General features: G+C 40.1%; 1 protein-coding gene across 2 annotated transcripts in view; it reads right to left on the reverse strand.

The window, feature by feature from the left end:
* F12 (coagulation factor XII) overlaps positions 1–20,285 on the reverse strand; it is a 163,894-nt gene that overhangs the window by 60,951 nt on the left and 82,658 nt on the right. For both annotated transcript variants that reach the window (XM_073566912.1, XM_073566995.1), the window contains exons 4-5: positions 10,189–10,259; positions 4,458–4,565 (exon numbers count right to left, since the gene is read on the reverse strand). In XM_073566912.1, coding sequence (XP_073423013.1) covers positions 4,458–4,565; positions 10,189–10,259 — 179 coding nt within the window. The remainder of the gene's footprint in view (positions 1–4,457; positions 4,566–10,188; positions 10,260–20,285) is intronic.

The following is a 20,285-nucleotide window of genomic DNA, read 5'->3' on the forward strand; positions in this document are numbered from 1 at the left end:
GTCATCAGGGATACCACTGTGGTGCTGAAGCCTTTCTGCAATTGTTTTCACAAGAATTGAGACACAGTCTGGTTCAAATGCAGCAAGTGAAACTTTACTTGAATAACTTGGCAGCACATTCTTGTCAGTTACAACATCAACAGCAAGTTCCATGCAGTTCTCATTCTGTTGTTTCCCTGCACTTAGTTCCATGTCCTCCAGTACATTATGGGATAATAGCGCCTTCGGTGGTACCACAGCGTTCTCCCTGTTCAGACTCACTATGCTTGGGGATTCTCTGGTCCATTTTGCCCCGGTCCTGAGCACATCGGCCCATGCAATACTCTGCCACATGTTGAATAATCTGCGCCCTATACTTTTCCAGACCGCTTCCTTTCTCCAGCTATGAACTGCTGCAATCCTGATGCTTGACACCACGCTTCTGTCCTATAGACTCCGAATGGCCCCAGTCCTGAGAGCATCGGCCCATGCAATAATCTGCCACATGTTGAACAATCCGCGCCCTGTACTTTTCTGGATCGCTTCCTTTTTCCAGCTATGAACTGCTGCAATCCTGCTGCTTGACACCGTACTTCTGTCCTATAGAATCCCAATAGGTATACTTTTCTTCTTCAAAACCCTGCGTGACTGCTGTGGTGTCCTGGGCCTAGAGCCCATGTGGACTATTCGGGCACCTGGCCTTCTGACTACCTAAGGAAATGTTTCTAACTTACCACACAGCAGCACCTCCTATAGTTAACTCTTTCCTATACTATTCACTAGCTGAATGCTCTGTACTCTATAATGTCCCCATCTAGTGGCTAATCCAATAACTGCGCTTACCCTATACACTATACATAGCAGCATTACAACATTAAACATATATACATTTATCAAGACACTTTAATACACATAACAGTGTAGCAGTACCATAGCATTAACAAATATACATACACTGATAATATACAGCACCGGGAAGAAAGATAAAGGCAAAGGTATAACCGTAATATATCATACCCCCTACAACAGCACTCAGACTGAAAATATGGCCATATGAGCCATAAGGTAGGTGCACACAGCGTCATTTTTATCCCCTTCCTGACATATGATGTACTATCCCGTCCATGTGCCCTGGACCTTAAGGTCCATGGATGGTATAGTACGTTATAGTGATCAGCTGCGCTCTCGGGGGGAGCGCAGCTCATCGGGGCTGGGTGTCAGCTGATTATCACAGCTGACACTCGGCACTATGTGCAAGGAGCAGTCACGGACCAGGGGCATAGGGAAATATCACGCAGGGAGGGGGCCTTCCTTTAGGCCCCTGGATCCAATATGGCTGCAGGGGCCTTCAGGGTCCTGCAGGGAGGTGGCTTTCTCAGTGCCTGCTGAGATCAGGTGCTGAGAAAGCCTCCTGCAGTACCTGTCAGATAGCTGATCTGACACAGTGCACTGCAAGGTGTCAGATCAGCGATCTGACACTATACAGTGATATCCCACACTGGGACAATATAATAAAGTTAAAAAAAAATCATGTGTAAAAATAATTTTTTTAAAAATCCTAAATAAATTTTAAAAAAATATTCCCTAATAAATTCTTTCTTTGGTAAATAAAAAAAATAAAAATACACATATTTAGTATCACCGAGTAACAACTCACCCTATAAAACGGTCCTACTAGTTAACCCCTTTAGTGAACCCCTTTAAAAAAAAACCCAAGGCAAAAAACAATGCTTTTTCATCATAACGCCGAACAAAAAGTGCAATAACATGCGATCAAAAAGACGGATATAAATAAACATGGTACCGCTGAAAACGTCATCTTGTCCCTCAAATAACGAGCTGCCATACAGCATCATCAGCAAAAAAATAAAAAAGTTATAGATCGCAGAATAAAGCGATGCAAAAATAGTTATTTTTTATATAAAATTGTTTTTATTGTTTAAAAGCGTCAAAACATTAAAAAAGACATGAATGAGGTATCGCTGTAACCGTACTTACCCAAAGAATAAAACCGCTTTATCAAGTTTACCACACGTGAAACGATGTAAACTCCCCCTCCCCCCCAAAAGAAATTCATGAAATGCTGGCTTTCGTTCATTCTGCGTCCCAGATATCGGAATAAAAGCGATAAAAAAATGTTATGTGCCCGAAAATGGTACCAATAAAAACGTCAATTCATCCCGCAAAAAATAAGACCTCACATGACTCTGTGGGTCAAAATATGGAAAAATTATAGCTCTCAAAATGTGGTGATGCAAAAACTATTTTTCACAATAAAAAGCGTCTTTTAGCGTGTGACAGCTGCCAAACATAAAAAAATGCTATAAATAGTAAATCAAACCCCCCTTTATCACCCCCTTAGTTAGGGAAAAATAATAAAATTAAAAAATATGTATTTATTTCCATTTTCCCATTAGGTTTAGGGCTAGGGATAGGGCTAGGGTTAGGGCTAGGGTTAGGGCTAGGGTTAGGGTAAGGGCTGAGATTAGGGTTAGGGGTGTGTTGGGGTTAGGGTTGGAGTTAGAATTGGGGGGTTTCCACTGTTTAGGCACATCAGAGGCTCTCCAAACGCAACATGGCATCTGATCTCAATTCCAGCCAATTCTGCGTTGAAAAAGTCAAACGGTGCTCCTTCCCTTTCAAGCTCTGCCATGCGCCCAGTGGTTAACCCCCACATATGGAGTATCAGCCTACTCAGGGCAAATTGCACATCAACTTTTGGGGTCCAATGTCTCCTGTTACCCTTGGGAAAATAAACATTTGGGGGCAAAAAGATAATTTTTGTGGAAAAAAAATGATTTTTTTATTTTTATGACTGTACATTATAAACTTCTGTGAAGCACTTGGGGGTTCAAAGTGCTCACCACACATCAAGATAAGTTCCTTGGGGGGTCTAGTTTCCAAAATGGGGTCACTTATTGGGGCTTCCACTGTTTAGGCACATCAGGGTCTCTCCAAACGCGACATGGCGTTCAATATAAATTACAGCCAATTTTGTGTTGAAAAAGTCAAACGGTGCTCCTTCCCTTCCTAGCTCTGCCATGCGCCCAAACAGTGGTTTACCCCCACATATGGGGTATCAGCGTACTCAGGACAAATTGCACAATAATTTCTGTGGTCCAATTTCTCCTGTTACCCTTGGTAAAATAAAAAAAATTGGACTGGAAGTAATTTTTTTTGTGAAAAAAATTTAAATGTTCATTTTTTTTAAGCACACAAACTAAACAAAATATCACCAGCGCCCTATGTGCAGAAAAAATAGTAACTATGAAACTATATAGTGAGAAGCTGCAGATAAACTTCGGATTCTGTGTGTGTAATCCGCCAAATTAATGAAAACAAAAAACCAAGAGTAGTTTATCGCGCAACTACACCGAGACCACTAACAAGTGGTCCAGAAAACATCTAGGTTATAAAAGTTCATATATGGTAATGATCCACAGCATAATAGGATACACCGGTTCCAAAATTGTGCTGATGTAAAGTAAACATATGTGAAATGTTACTTATTAAGTTTTTTGTGTGCCATATCTCTGTGATTTAAGGGCATGAAAATTCAAAGTTGGAAAACTGCAAAATTTTCAAAATTTTTGCCAAATTTCTGTTTTTTTCACAAATAAACGCAGGTTATAGCAATGGAATTATACCACTAACATGAAGTACAATATGTGACGAGAAAACAATGTCAGAATCGCCGGGATCCATGGAAGCGTTTCAGAGTTATTACCTCATAAAGGTACAGTGGTCAGAATTGTAAAAATTGGCCTGGTCATTAACATGCAAACCACCCTTGGGGGTAAAGGGATTAAAGCAGAAAATGCTTTTTACTGAAGTTATGTAAATCTGAAACATCTTTTTAGTGTGTTTTTTTTTGGTCTGTTTCTGAATGCTTTTTCTAAATTCCTTTCTGCTGGCTTTATTTTTATCTGGGTTTTTTCCTGCATTTTTGGGTGCCTTTTAAAGTTCACTTTCTAGAATTTTTTTTTATTTCATTAATGAAAATACTGGTGTTTAAGGTTTTAACAAAAACGCTGACTACTCAAAATAACACCAGGCATCTATTGGACGTTTTTTAGCCTTCCTTGTGACTTTTATTATAAACTGTTGAGTATCTTCCTAACAGATATTGCTTGAAAGATGTAAATTAATTATTTTACGTGCTTGGCATCTAAAAGAAGTAATTTACATTTTGAAAGCCTAAGCATTTAAAAAAAAAAATTGAAAATCTCAAATATATGAACAGCAAGTCATTTTTACATACAAATGAATAGATCCATTCTTTTTGCATTTTGTCAGTGCTTTTTTAAAAAAAGAAAAAAAAATGGCAGCAAAGGATGCTATGTGAACACACCCTTAGCACTGCCAATATCTTCCTATGGTGTCTTTAGTGACTTCTCTTAGAATTAGAACTTTCCTGCAATGTTGATGGTACGGTTTCATTTTAACATCTCCAATTTTATGGAAGATGTTCACCTTACCTTTCTTGCAATCCTTGCCTGTGTATGGCTCGTTGCATATACAGTTGTAAGACCTTAAAGTATTTTCACACACACCTCGCGGCTCACACGGGTTATTCTGACAATTATCTGTAAAAAGAACATTTATGAAAGAACAGCAACAGGTTCTTAAATGATTCATGACTTCGCTAAAAGACTGAAAGTAACTATTCTCCATTTTATCATCAAAGCAGATAATTTATTAATACATCTTTATAGCGGTAGGAACTCCATTTTTCTTTACAGCACTCTAAATCTCATGCATAGCCACAGATATAAAAGATAACTTGCTGTCTACAACAGGAGCCTGTGGGCATGTGTACTTAGAAGCTCCACTCCTGTGACCTGGAAATAACTTGTTTTGCTAATCTGAAAAATAAGATGGGTACAAGTGGGACCATCCTCTCTTAACCTCAGCAACCCTGTTAACTCCAATATTAGATCAAAGAAATATGGTAGACCGTACTGCACAAAATCTCTTCTTACCTCAGCACCACTGGTATCTTCATCATTAGATCACAAGGACACGACTGACAACAGTGTGAGCAGCCTTTTCTTACCTCGGCTCTCTTAGTATATCCAGTATTAGATCAGATAAATATGGTAGATAGCAATGTGAGTTGCTTCTTTTTATCTCAGTACCATTTGTATCTCCAATATTAGATCATATAAACATGGTAGACAGAACTATAAGCAGCCTCTTCTTTCCTCAACACCCTAGCATGATCTCCAGCATGATCCCCAGTCTTGGATCCGAAGACAGTGCACAGCAATATGAGCATTGTCTTCTCTCATAAGCATTCTATTTATCTTCAGCATTAAATCAGAAAGAAAAACAGGACAGCAGTGTCAGCAGCCTCCTCTTACCTCAGTACTCCTGGTATAAATCCACCTGATAAAGACGGATACTCCGTCGAAACGCGTTGTGGTTTAACCTCATCTCTTGTCTGAGACCCTTTCCTGCACTCCTAAGACCGTTTTCCATTTTCTCATTGCTCCTATCCTCCATCGGAGGTTTTCGGCTGGAGCTGCGGTGGAGACCTGACATTCTAATCTGCCCCAAGGTTGCTTCCTAAGCGCTCCTCTATGACCGCTCATTACTGACTCCAGTATCAGATCACATAGACATGGTGGACAGCACTATGCGCAGCCTCATCTTACCTCAGCATCTCTGATATCTCCAGTATCAGATTACATAGACATGGTGGACAGCACTATGAGCAGCCTCATCTTACCTCAGCATCTCTGATATCTCCAGTATTAGATTACATAGACATGGTGGACAGCACTATGAGCAGCCTCATCTTACCTCAGCATCTCTGATATCTCCAGTATCAGATTACATAGACATGGTGGACAGCACTATGAGCAGCCTCGTCTTACCTCAGCATCTCTGATATCTCCAGTATCAGATTACATAGACATGGTGGACAGCACTATGAGCAGCCTCGTCTTACCTCAGCATCTCTGATATCTCCAGTATCAGATCACATAGACATGGTGGACAGCACTATGAGCAGCCTCGTCTTACCTCAGCATATCTGATATCTCCAGTATCAGATCACATAGACATGGTGGACAGCACTATGAGCAGCCTCGTCTTACCTCAGCATATCTGATATCTCCAGTATCAGATCACATAGACATGGTGGACAGCACTATGAGCAGCCTCGTCTTACCTCAGCATATCTGATGTCTCCAGTATCAGATCACATAGACATGGTGGACAGCACTATGAGCAGCCTCGTCTTACCTCAGCTTATCTGATATCTCCAGTATCAGATCACATAGATATAGTGGACTGCAGTGTGAGGATGATCATAATTTATCATAATTGATATTTCTTTTGGTTTTGGTTCTTATTTTTTTGTAATTCCCAGAGAACCCTATTAATGACCATACAATTTTTTTTAATTCCAAGAATCAGATATTTATTATTTTTTATATGTTGTAGATTCAGAAGGGATTTTTTCAGGACAAGTATTTTATCAACACAGTTATGGAGCACGTATACCGTAATTTATATTTAACTTTTATTAACTTTTTTTGGGAAGGAATAAAAACATTTAAAAAAAAGACAAATCCACAATTGTTTTTTACTTAGACTGTTAACTACCAGGTAAATATTATTCATCAAGTCGGTATTAATACAGCGATAGCAAACGTACACTGTAGGGGTTTTTTGTTTAAGTTTTTAAGATTTTTTTACGCAATTAAAACATGAAGCATACATTTTTATTTTTTCACCAATGTAAGGCTACTTTCACACTTGCTTTTTTTTGCAGCGCGTTTTTCCCGCCAAAAACGCATACAAACGCATACAAATGCTGCGTTTTTTTCAAGCATTTTTATGAGCATGCATGAAAAAAACGCAGCGTTTTTATGCATTTGAATGCGTTTTTAGTGCGTTTTTACCACGTTTGTGGTTTTTTCCAACATTAGGTGGCCCCTCACACTAACCCAAACCATGACTTTACTAACCCTAACCCTAACCCTGACCCTAACCCTGACCCTAACCCTTAACCAAACCATGCCCTGATCCTAACCCTAACCCTGATCCTAACCCTGACCCTAACCCTGACCCTAACCCTAACCCTGACCCTAACCCTTAACCAAACCATACTAACCCTAACCCTTAACCAAACCATACTAACCCTAACCCTTAACCAAACCCTACTAACCCTAACCCAAACCCTAACCCTAAACCCTAGCTAACCCTAACCCTAACCCTAAACCCCCTTAACTAACCCTAACTCTAACCCAAACCCCTAAATTCCATTGTCTAACTAATGGTAAAAAAAAACGCATGCGCAAAAAAAGCATACATAAGCATGCCAATGCGCACATATGCACACCCATAGACTTATAATGGGTGTCTTGCTGTAAAAAAACGCATTGCGCGCGCATGCGGTTTTTTGAGGCAAGTCAGACGCCCAAAAAATGCAACAGGATGCATTTTGTGCACCCGATCGCATACCGCAAAAAAACGCATGCGCGGAAAAACGCATACAAACGCATTTGTATGCGCACATAAGCGCATCCCATGCAAAATATAGGAAAAAAAACGCATGCGTTTTTTAGCGCTAAAATCCAGCGCAAAAAAACGCTAGTGTGAAACCAGCCTAACTGTACACCAAAGGACTTATTTTTATGGTATGATAAGTTTTTACTGGTGCCATTTGGTGGCGTTACCAAATATGTTTAGATTATTTTTATTTCCTGCCTATATGTTTTGATACTTACACTTTCAGTCTCTGTTCTTCCTGATCTGTCTCCACACAAACACTTCAGTCACTTGGCACAGGCCCCTCAATGGGGCAAAGATGTGAAAGTTATAGCCAGTGGTTGGCTGCAGCAGTCATATGTATGTGTCAAGACTGAACAGGAAGAACTGAGACCAACAGGGGAAGGGGAAGTATTGAAACAAGACTAGTTGGGGATCAGAAAGGTGAGTATTACTACTTTAATATTATTTTTTTCTATTCTATGCTTTTTTTCATTTTAAATGACTGAACGACTGTGCCTGTCAATCAAGGAAAGCTTGCAGCAGAATGTCTGGGTCTGCCTCTATCTCCTCCCTTCTCCTCCTCCCCTCTATGTAGAACTTTATGAACAGCAACAGTCTCCTACTTAAGTAAAAGGAAAATCTGTATTCAATGAAAGCAAATTGTATCCATTAATTGAGAATATTGAGAATTAAAGCTTGGAATTAAGCAGAATCCTTTTGCTCCCTCACATACAGTAATTTGAAAAATTTATATCTAGCTTAGTGTGTTTAAGGTTGCATTCACACGTTGCAATGCTGTCTGGTGTTTTACAGTCAGAATGCAAAAAAGGTGGCCACCACCAAATGGGATCTACTCACCACATACTGGGCCATAAACAGTTTTTGAGAGAAAAAGAATTGTGTAAAGAGTGAGGATCACCAATAAGAAAAAACACTGGATCAGAAAATACTGCAGTGATACAATAATGTGGTCCTCAACAATAAATATATGTAAACAGATCAAACACATTAAATAAATGTAAGGAGCTATAAAAAAGAAATCAATCCAATACTTAATATGGAGACAATCCTTAAAGAGCCAACGCAATAATGTAAGATTGGTGACAATTTGGTATTGAATAAAGTGATTGCCAATATCATGAATTACTGTCACGATTCCTCTTATCAGTGTGTCTGGACACAGTGAGTGACAGTTCAGCCTTCCAGTCTAGGGCTTGAGCGTGATGAGCTTTAAGAATGGTGATGGACATCTCAGCCATCCAATTGAAGCTGTCAATGTTGTGAGTTTCAGTTCAGCCGCTCAATCAGGGCCAGGGCATGCAGGGTTTTCTCCTTGTGTCTCCTGTTCGGAGTGTTTACCTGGCTCTTTAGATGTATTTCTGTCTTCAATTACTACCAGTTGTAGCTTAGCTCAATTGGTGTGTGTTTGCTCTGTGCTCTGAGTTCCTATAATCTGATCTTTGTTGCTTGACCTTGGATTTACCTTTGGCCATCCATTTGACTAGCCCTTTTGTCTTGATCCACTACCTTCCTGCAATTCTGAACTCGGACCTTCACCTGACTCTGTAAACCAAGGGGAAAGACAGTGGCAATGAGCTCTCTTGGTATCTGACCCTCTGACTACTGCCTCACAGCTTGTCCGTGAGTAGTAACTTGCCTCAGAAGTGTCATGAAAAGTATCAAGTGCTATGAGGAAAAATATTGCACATACTGTATAATAGACTACAATAAAAGACCAATGCAACAGAGCAAGGAATAAGAGTAGTGTGGTGTTTTGCTGCAATGGTGACAACCACATCTTTTGTCACAATGTTCAAAAATCATGACTTGAACGTTGCAGTTTTACCTTGATTGTGGCAAAAAAAAATGTATTGTTGCTACAACATGTGTGCACATTCTGAAAAACAATAATATTTGTCCTTTCACTTGAGATGGGAGTAATATTGCAGACAGTTCTGAAATAGTTCGATTATAAAGATAATAAAAGCTCCCTGTGCCAAACCCTAGAACCTCTACAGCATTTCATAAGAGCATGACTCTTCCAACAACATACCAGAAAGCAATTTGGAAAAAATGTGGTAAAAATAAAGCACAAAATCAAAGGAACACTCAGAATATCTCTCCTAGCCCTATCATGCCAGCAGAGAATATAGAGAAAGTAAGATTTTTTTTTTTACATTTTATAGTGAAATTATTGGATACGGTATAATATATTTATTATTTGTTCTATGACCGAAATTATTTCAAATAGTTTACATTGCCTCTATTCTTAAGTTCCTTCCATGAAAGTTTAGCATGGGGAAAAACCAACTGTCTCTTGTAAGGATAAGGAAAAGAACTTCTCAGGCACCAATGCATTATTTTATACTTCTGAAAGCCCATTCAATTATTTCTCTTGTTTTTTTATCACACTGATGATAATGTAGCCAGCAAGTCTGCATTAATACCTTGATTTACAAAAAGTTTTTATATTTTAGGTCATTCAGTGTTTTTTGTTTTTTTTATCAAGTTCATCGAAACAGTAATTACGTTCATTAAGCAACCTTTTGGCTTGATAAACCTTGCAGGAGCCATTTCAGAGCAATATAATTACGTTATAATATTTAAGAGAGAAACTTTGGAAACTGTGGGTTGCAATAATTACATAAATAAGAGTTCATCTGGAAGAAAAAGCAGAATGGAAAACCAATCAGCTAATAATATTACCTGCCACTTTCTGACCCTCCACACAGTAGGACCAAAGCCTGTCTTTATCGTAATTTCTTGTGAGGGAACACCTAAGAAAACAAAAATATGTAATGCAGCATAGAGTTAGTAGTTATGGCAGAGATACATTTGTGCTCAAAAGTTTACATACCCAGGCAGAATTTTTCCTTTGCTGGCCTTTTTTCAGAGAGTATGAATGATAACACCAAAACTTTTTCTCCACTCATGGTTAGTGGTTGGGTGAAGCTGTTTATTGTCAAACTACTGTGTTTTCTCTTTTTAAATCATAATGACAACCCAAAACATCCAAACGACCCTGATCAAAAGTTTACACACTCTGGTGATTTTTGCCTGATAACATGCACAGAAGTTGACACAAATGGGTTTGAATGGCTACTAAAGGTAACATCCTCACCTGTGACCTGTTTGCTTGTAATCAGTGTGTGTGCATAAAAGCTGAGTGAGTTTCTGGGATCTAGACAGACTCTTGCATCTTTCATCCAGCCACTGACGTTTCTCGATTGCGAGTCATGGGGTAAGCAAAAGAATTGTCAACGGATCTATGGGAAAAGGTAGTTGAACTGTATAAAACAGTCAAGGGATACAAAAATATATCCAAGGAATTGATAATGCCAGTCAGCAGCGTTCAAACTATGATTAACAAATGGAAAATCAGGGGCTCTGTAAAAACTAAACCACAGTCAGGTAGACCAACAAACATTTCGTCCACAATTGCCAGTTTAATTGTTCAGGATGCAATTAAAAACCCACAAATAACATCAGCTGAAATACTGGACTCTCTGAAAACTACACAACAGAGGTATAATTGAGTTAGAAAATGCCCAAAGGATAATTATTACATGGTCAAAATATGAAATCCACACAAAAAAGTATTTTGTGCAAAAAAGTATGAATATTTTATTAAACCATTAAATAGTTAAAAATATCAGTGAGTACAAAATATGAGTCAGTACATGGTGGAAGACAACATGGTCAGAACACCCGGTAAAAAACATACATGTATTGTCATGATCAGGTGAATATTGGCAAACAGGAGCAGGTTAAAGGAGAGAAAATATCCCCAAGTTCCATCTTAACATATACATATAGTCTCTTTTCTAATGGAAATCCCTATATGCACCATTACAAAACTCAATGGCAAATCAATTAACCCTATATACTAATCCTGAGCACTTGTTATTCAGCCGTCAGCATTATCATAGAAAGTTTTTCTTACCCATAGTGGTAATACCGGGGGTCCCACCAATGCCCCTACGCGTTTTGCACACAAAGGGCTTCCTCTGGGGGCCGTGTAGCTCATTGTAAGGCTGAGCGGTCTTTTATAGGGGTCCGGGTATCAATACAAATTCATAGAACGTGCGCGCGGCCATTATACACCCGCGCATGCGCAGTGGGTCTGGCAGTCCCGCCGCGTCACTTCCGGCCTTCCCGGAAGTCGGCGCACGTCAGAGCCCCCATGGTTGTCATGGGAACCCGACACTACGCCACGACCGTGTGGATGCCTTTCACAACGCGGCGGGCACCTCCACCGCGCAGGCGCAGAGTGATGCCTGTCATTATTATTCACATCTCTGGACATGTAACATAAATATAACCATAGATGTTCAAGGTATGGTCACAGGAGACGACAGGCAAGAACAGGCCATATTATACAATAGATTATATCTAGGCAGTAAAGAGTTTTTTACATATAAACATGTATATATGATACAGAAATGCAGGATTTTGTGCAAAAACAAAAAAACAATGAAATTTAAAGTGATGTCTTCTTTTTCCAATGTGATCGGTCCCAGGCTCCAGCACTTGATGGTACAAGCATAGGTTCAAACATCAAGGTATTAGATTCATATTTACTAAAAACTGATAAAAATAAAAGAGAAAGAATTAAAAACCACCCAAAAACCAAAAATAAAACAAAGAAACCGAAGGACCAATACTGATTATAGGAAAGGTGAAAACGTTAACTTTTCATTAAGGCCATGTGGGGTCATTGTATCAAGCAGAACGATCTAAAAACCACCGTAATTCATTTTCATCAGCATCTTCCATGGACGAGGATGGGAGTGTGGGCCCTTCTTTCCCATTCCCTTTGAACGAGAGATTGGGATATGCCAAAACTATCGTAAGAAAGGGCAAGATACAAAACAAGCGTAAATTGACCCCACCTCAGTCACTGGAAAAGAAACCCAAAAATACTTTGGAGGTAATCAATTTGTCCAATCATACCCTTACCCAGGCTCAGGTTGAGGTTTTGAGTATGGGTTTGACATTTGCTCCCACTAATTCTTTCGATTTCTTCTCAGCGATGAAGGACCTGCAACTCTTCTTGAGAAAAGTGGTCCTGCGTAAACTACATCATAAACCCGAGGGGTGCATGGACCTGTCCACTATTCAAGAGCAGGAAGCCTTGGTCGCTTTGGAGGAACTCGAAACAGGAGCAACTCCCTTCAATTCAGGTACTTTTCCTGCATCCATCCTACCTAGGTCGACCACGTTCCCCTCCTTCTCTATTTATCCACAGATTGAGATCTTCAATAAATTAGTTTTGGAGGACTTTAAGAAACTTTCAAGGAATAAGAATGGTTGTAATCTGACCAGGGCACAAAATGATGGCTTTAGGGAATTTAGCAGTCTTGTGGATATTGTTATCAAGCCAGCAGGTAAGGGGGGGAACGTGGTACTTTGGCCAGTAGGGATGTATGAAAAAGAGGCATTACGCCAATTAAGAGATCGAGAGGCATATGTCCAGTTGCATAGTAATCCCGTGGAGAAATTCTGGGGTGATCTATTTAAGATTCTGGATGGTGCCTTAACATCTGGCACGATCCCTAAAAAAGTGTTTGATGGTTTGATGGTAAAGGATCCAGTAATTCCAACCTTCTATTTACTACCAAAGGTGCATAAGGATCCGTTGATACCCCCAGGGCGTCCAATTGTCTCTGGCATTGGAGGGCTGTGTGACCCCATGTGCAAGTTCATAGATCATTACTTGCAGCCCATGGTTGAGTCCTTGCCCTCCTTTGTCAGAGACACTACGGACGTTCTGGGGAAAATTGACGGATTATGTATCGACTCTGATATGCATCTAGCCACTATTGACGTTGAATCACTTTATACGAGCATCCGCCATGTGGATGGTTTGTTGGCAGTGGAGTACTTCCTGGGCATGAGTAATTATGATCCTGCCCTGCGTTCACTGATCCTGGAGCTTTTAGACTTCATTTTGACACACAATTTCTTTACTTTTAAAGATAGGTTTTATTTACAGCAACGAGGCACTGCGATGGGTGCAGCCTGTGCGCTGTCCTACGCTAATCTCTTCTTGGGGTACTGGGAGCGTGAGGTTTTCGGTGGCGGCGCGCCGGCCTCATCCCAGGCGCAGTGCTGGTACAGGTTCATTGATGACTTTTTTTTGGTTTGGCAGGGTACCGAAGCTGGCTTTCGGGGCTTCATCTGGGAGCTGAACCAGAATCCATACCATATTAAGCTGACCTATAAGATCGATGCAAAAGTTATTGACTTTTTGGATGTGAAGATTATGGTCGATGGGGATGGAAAAATTCAAACTGACATTTTCCGTAAGGAAACTGCAGTTAATTCTTTGTTACATGCCACCTCGGCCCATACCCCATCGACCATAAGAGCCATACCAATAGGTCAGTTTTTACGTATGAGACGGGTTTGCTCCACGGATGGGGCCATTGAGGGCCAGTCCCGGGACCTAAGCTCCAGGTTCCGTGAGCGTGGGTATAGCAATAGATGCATAAAAAGAGGATATCGCCGTGCCTGGGGTACTCCACGTAGCCAGCTTTTATGTGGTTCTAAACGTGACAATTGTGGTGACCAGCCATTGCGTTATATCGCAACTTTCAACAATCAATGGTCTGAGATGCGCCGGATTCTTCAGAAACATTGGCCGGTACTCAAAACAGATGCGATTTTGAGTCAGATTCTGCCTGACTATCCGCTCATGACAGCAAGAAGGGGGAGAAATTTGCGGGACCTTTTGGTTAAAAGCCACTATGTGGCACCCATTCCAAAACTTCTCGGTACGCAGGGTCAGCGTTTAGGATGCTATCCCTGCGGTTCATGCCGCGCCTGTAGTAATATCGTACGGGCTATGTCCTTCTCATCCTCTGATGGAAAAAGGGAGTATCGTATCCTAACCTATATCTCTTGCAATACACGGTATGTCGTATATTATGCGACATGCCCTTGCAATTTGGTATATGTGGGCCTGACGTCACGGGAATTGCGTGTTAGGACTCGAGAGCACGTCAGGGACATTCTGGCTTCTAGAGAAATCACTGATCCGTCCATCCTTAAAACCATCCCCAAGCATTTTAAATTATATCATAATTCAAACCCAGTTGGTCTGAAAGTACGGGGAATAGATAAGATCCATAGTGGTATCAGAGGTGAGGATTTAAAGAAGAAACTTGCGCAGCTAGAATGTCGATGGATCGTTCTGCTTGATACAATGACCCCACATGGCCTTAATGAAAAGTTAACGTTTTCACCCTTCCTATAATCAGTATTGGTCCCTCGGTTTCTTTGTTTTATTTTTGGTTTTTGGGTGGTTTTTAATTCTTTCTCTTTTATTTTTATCAGTTTTTAGTAAATATGAATCTAATACCTTGATGTTTGAACCTATGCTTGTACCATCAAGTGCTGGAGCCTGGGACCGATCACATTGGAAAAAGAAGACATCACTTTAAATTTCATTGGTTTTTGTTTTTGCACAAAATCCTGCATGTCTGTATCATATATACATGTTTATATGTAAAAAACTCTTTACTGCCTAGATATAATCTATTGTATAATATGGCCTGTTCTTGCCTGTCGTCTCCTGTGACCATACCTTGAACATCTATGGTTATATTTATGTTACATGTCCAGAGATGTGAATAATAATGACAGGCATCACTCTGCGCCTGCGCGGTGGATGCGCCCGCAGCGTTGTGAAAGGCATCCACACGGTCGCGGCGTAGCGTCGGGTTCCCATGACAACCATGGGGGCTCTGACGTGCGCCGACTTCCGGGAAGGCCGGAAGTGACGCGGCGGGACTGCCAGACCCACTGCGCATGCGCGGGTGTATAATGGCCGCGCGCACGTTCTATGAATTTGTATTGATACCCGGACCCCTATAAAAGACCGCTCAGCCTTACAATGAGCTACACGGCCCCCCGAGGAAACCCTTTGTGTGCGAAACGCATAGGGACATTGGTGGGACTCCCGGTATTACCACTATGGGTAAGAAAAACTTTCTATGATAATGCTGACGGCTGAATAACAAGTGCTCAGGATTAGTATATAGGGTTAATTGATTTGCCATTGGGTTTTGTAATGGTGCATATAGGGATTTCCATTAGAAAAGAGACTATATGTATATGTTAAGATGGAACTTGGGGATATTTTCTCTCCTTTAACCTGCTCCTGTTTGCCAATATTCACCTGATCATGACAATACATGTATGTTTTTTACCGGGTGTTCTGACCATGTTGTCTTCCACCATGTACTGACTCATATTTTGTACTCACTGATATTTTTAACTATTTAATGGTTTAATAAAATATTCATACTTTTTTGCACAAAATACTTTTTTGTGTGGATTTCATATTTTGACCATGTAATAATTATCCTTTGGGCATTTTCTAACTCAATTATACCTCTGTTGTGTGCTTTAATACTGAGTTGCCCCCCCTTTGGACTTAAGTCTGATAAATGATCAATTATAGGCATGATATCTTGTATTCAATTCTCTGAAAACTAGTGGTGTCGCTGTTACAATATGGACAATAAGAAGGCACTTGAATAAAATTGGGCTGCATGGTCGAGTCGCCAAAAGAAAGCCATTACTGTGCAAATGCCACAAAGTATCTCGCCTACAATACACAAAACAGCACAGAGACAAGCCACAAAACTTCTGGAACAAGATAATTTGGAGTGATGAGACCAAAATTGAACTTTTTGGCCAAAACTATAAAGGTTATATTTGGAGAGAGGTCAACAAGGCCTATGATGAAAGGAACACCATTCCTACAGTAAAGCACGGAGGTGGATCGCTGATGTTTTGGGGATATGTGAGCTACAAAGGCACAGGAAGCTTGGTCAAAGTTGAAGGAAAGATAAATGCAGCATGTTATCAACAAATACTGGAGGCAAATTTGCAATAATCAGTCCGGATGCTGCGCATGGGACGTACTTGGACGTTCCAACATGACAATGTTCCGAAACACAAGGTCAAGTTGACCTATCATTGGCTATAGGAGAACAAAGTTAAGGTCCTGGAGTGGCCATCTCAGTCTCCTGACCTCAATATCATTGAGCCATTCTAGGGAGATCTCAAGCACGCAGTTCATGCTAGACAGCCCAGGAATTTACAGGAACTGGAGGCTTTTTGTCAAGAAGAGTGGGCAGCTTTACATCTGAGAAAATAAAGAACCTCATCCACAACTACCACAAAAGACTTCAAGCTGTCATTGATGTTAGAGGGGGCAATACACGGTATTAAGAAATGTGGTATGTGAACTTTTGATCAGGGTCATTCGGATATTGTGAGTTGTCATTATGATTTAAAAAGAGAATGGCTCACCCAACCACTAACCATGAGTGGAGAAAAAGTTTTGATGTTATCATTCATATTCTCTGAAAAAAGGCCAAGAAAGCAAAAATTCTGCCAGGGTATATAAACTTTTGAGCACAACTGTACATAGTGGGAGGCAAGAAACTCGCTGTTAGCCATTAGCAAATTGGGTACTTATCATGAATGCTGATCATTTGAACTGTTGGCATCAAAAAGTCACAAATATTGCTTTACCTCTTTTTGTGCAAAACATTGACATTTTTTTAAATTTTACAATGCTTCTGGAAAGTTTCATAAGTGGCAGTGATTGCCAATGATGTTTTATCCAGATTTATGAATTGCAAACTTTTAATGATGATGGTTCTGATGCTATATTCATGTACTGGTAGTGGTTCTGTTTATTTATTTATGTACTGATGACAGTTCTGGTGCTGTGCTTCAGTACTGATGTTGCTTCTGGTGCTGTACGGTTAATGATACGGATAATGTATTTATGAAGCAATCTTATCAGATGATGTGCTAAATGACTTTGTTACTGAAGTAGTCTGCTGTCTGACAAGATAAGGATTACTACTCCTGTATTTATGTTAAGAATATTAAACATTTGTATTTAAAAGCCCATATTGCTGTAATTTTGGTATTTTGGAAAGCTGAGCTATAGGCTGTGGACCATATTTTGTCCTATGTATTGCAATATTGTAGTACACTCCCTGACAGAAGTTATGTCGCTTATCCATGTTATGTAAATAAAAGCTTATAACCTGACGTTAAATTCATCCATTGGTTGTATAAATTATTCTTTTGAAAGTAGCAAATTGCCTCTTCAAGTCCTCTTTCTCTGAAGAGGCAATTTGCATATTATTTTCCCAGAGGAGCATTGCACGGCGAATAAGCCTCCTTACCTTGACAAGCCAGAGCTGGTATGTCACTCTCCACAAGGAGAAACCTTACCCCTTAGACCTCAGTCCAGAGCCTCTCACCTAGCCAAATCAGTTCTCATAATTTGCACTGATGAGGGCCAATAGCCCGAAACACCGTGTCTGCAAATTGAGATTCTGATTTGGCTTTTATCCTAAGTCATATTACAAGACTCTTTAAAGGGTTGATTGTGACTTGTAGGATCACTACTAGCAACAGGTGGCGCTATAGAGTTCAAGTCCTCTTTCTCTGAAGAGGCAATTTGCATATTATTTTCCTAGAGGAGCATTGCACAGCGAATAAGCCTCCTTACCTTGACAACCCAGAGCTGGTATGTCACTCTCCACAAGGATAAACCTTACCCCTTAGACCTCTTTTGAAAGTTGAAACCCTCCGAAATGTGGTTTAGGTTAAGAAAATAAATTGCCATCAATACAGAAACATTTATCATTTAATGGACACAGAATGGTCAGATTTTTGCAAGACAAAAGTTTGGTCGGCCACAGAAAGTTATATGATATTCAAACAAATGATTAACTTAAAATACAAATATATGTTGCATAACATTGGTGAATGAAGTTGTGGTGCTATTAGAGTCATAATTAATATTTTGTGTGACTTTCATGAGCTTGAAGGACTGCATCCATGAGGTTCAACAATGATTTATACAATTTATTAATAAAGTCATCAGGAATAGCAAAGAATGCAGTCTTACATGCCTCCCAGAGTTCATCTAGATTCTTTGGTTTTGTCTCCTTTTATGATTTGGAATATAAGAGGTAGCTAATACTTCTTGATATTTTAGGCTATTGATAATGCCTTCCACCTTGCAAATGTTTCGCACACCCCCATAATGAATGTAACCCCAGACCATAGTATTTCCACCACCAAATTTAACTATTTTCTGGGTGTATTTTGGATCCATACGGGCTCCAGTAGGTCTCCTGCAGTATTTGCAGCGGCTGTGGTGTAATTCTACTGAAGATTCATCAGAGAAATCCACCTTCTGCCACTTTTCCAGTGTCCATCTGTTTAGCAGGCTGTGAGACTTTGCAAATGCCACATGGTTTTTTATTTGCCTTTTGTTTAGTGCTGGCTTCTGGTCACTGATTCGACCATGGAGGTCACTTCGAGACAGAATCCTACAAACTGTTCTAGTTGACACAGGGACTTGAGTTGACCAGGCCTGTTGGAGCTCTGCTGCAGTGGAAGAGGGGCTTGCTTTGGATTTTCTAACCAACAAACGTTCCTCCTGAGCAGTTGTCTTGCGGGGTCTTCCGGACCTGGGCTTGTCAAACACATTTCCTATCTCTTCGAATCTTTTTTAAATTCTTTTTACTTGATGCTGAGACACATCAAAGGTGCCAGCCACCTCTGCAGTGGATCTGGTCTTCAGCCTCTTGATAATCCAGGCTTTGGTCGCAGGGTGGATTTTTGGCATGATGTCAGAGCTCAAGTTGCAGCGCAAGTGAAGGTCTGGGGTGCTGGATTTCTTTTTATACACACCCACTAATTAACCGATCATTTACTGAGCACAGGTGAGGATGTAAACTAGGATTGAGTGAATTATATGACCAGGTGACAAAACTTTTGTCTTGCCAAAATCTGACCATTCTGTGTCCATTAAATGATCAATATTTCTGCATTGAGGCCAATTTATTTTCTTAATCTAAACCACAGTTCGGAGGGTTTCAGCTTTTAAAAGAATAATTTATACAACCAATGGATGAATTTAATGTCAGGTTATAAGCTTTTATTTACATAACATGGATAAGCGACATAACTTCTGTCAGGGAGTGTATTGTGGTACTGTATATAGTAGAAGCGATCAGACAATCGCAGATTCATGTCCCGAGGAAGCTAAAAATAAAATAAGAAATTGAAAAAAGTTTTTCAAAATATATAAAAATGTGAATATTTAAATTACTCTCTTTTACCTAAATAAAAATAAAGAAATTAAAAACGTATATTTGGAATTGCCACATCTGTAAAATTCTTGCCTGAAAATTATTCAAATTAATTAACTCGCACCTTAAAGAGAATAAAAATCAAACACCAGAAAACACAATGAAAGTGATCAAAACATTGCATATTCCCCAAATGCATATAAATAAAAACATTAGCTCAGCACACAAAATAACAAGTCGTTACACAGCTCCATGAATGTAAAAATAAAAATTAGATGGATCTCAAAAAATTGCACCACAAACCATTTTTAAACCCCTTTCCGACATCGGGTGTATATTTACGCCAATGTCGGACTCCCTCCCTTTGATGTTGGCTCTGGCAGTGAGCCCACATCTTTCCCGGGACATTTAGCTGTTTTAAACAGCTGACAAGTGCCCGCAATAGCCGCAGGTGGTCGCGATCCACCCATGGCTATTAACTAGTTAAATGCAGCAGTCAAACGCTGACAGCGGCATTTAAATAGTGCTTACGGCAATCGTGTCAGAAATATGCACACCAGTGACCCGCGTCACATGATCGCGGGTCACCGGTGTGTCAGCATGACAACCCGAGGTCTACTGGAGACCTGTATGGTTGTCAGTTCCGGATTGCTGTGAGCACCA

Source organism: Dendrobates tinctorius, unplaced genomic scaffold (genome assembly GCF_039654945.1).
Source record: "Dendrobates tinctorius isolate UK_male_01 unplaced genomic scaffold, ASM3965494v1 ptg000001l, whole genome shotgun sequence".
In the NCBI taxonomy this organism is placed as follows: domain Eukaryota; kingdom Metazoa; phylum Chordata; class Amphibia; order Anura; family Dendrobatidae; genus Dendrobates; species Dendrobates tinctorius.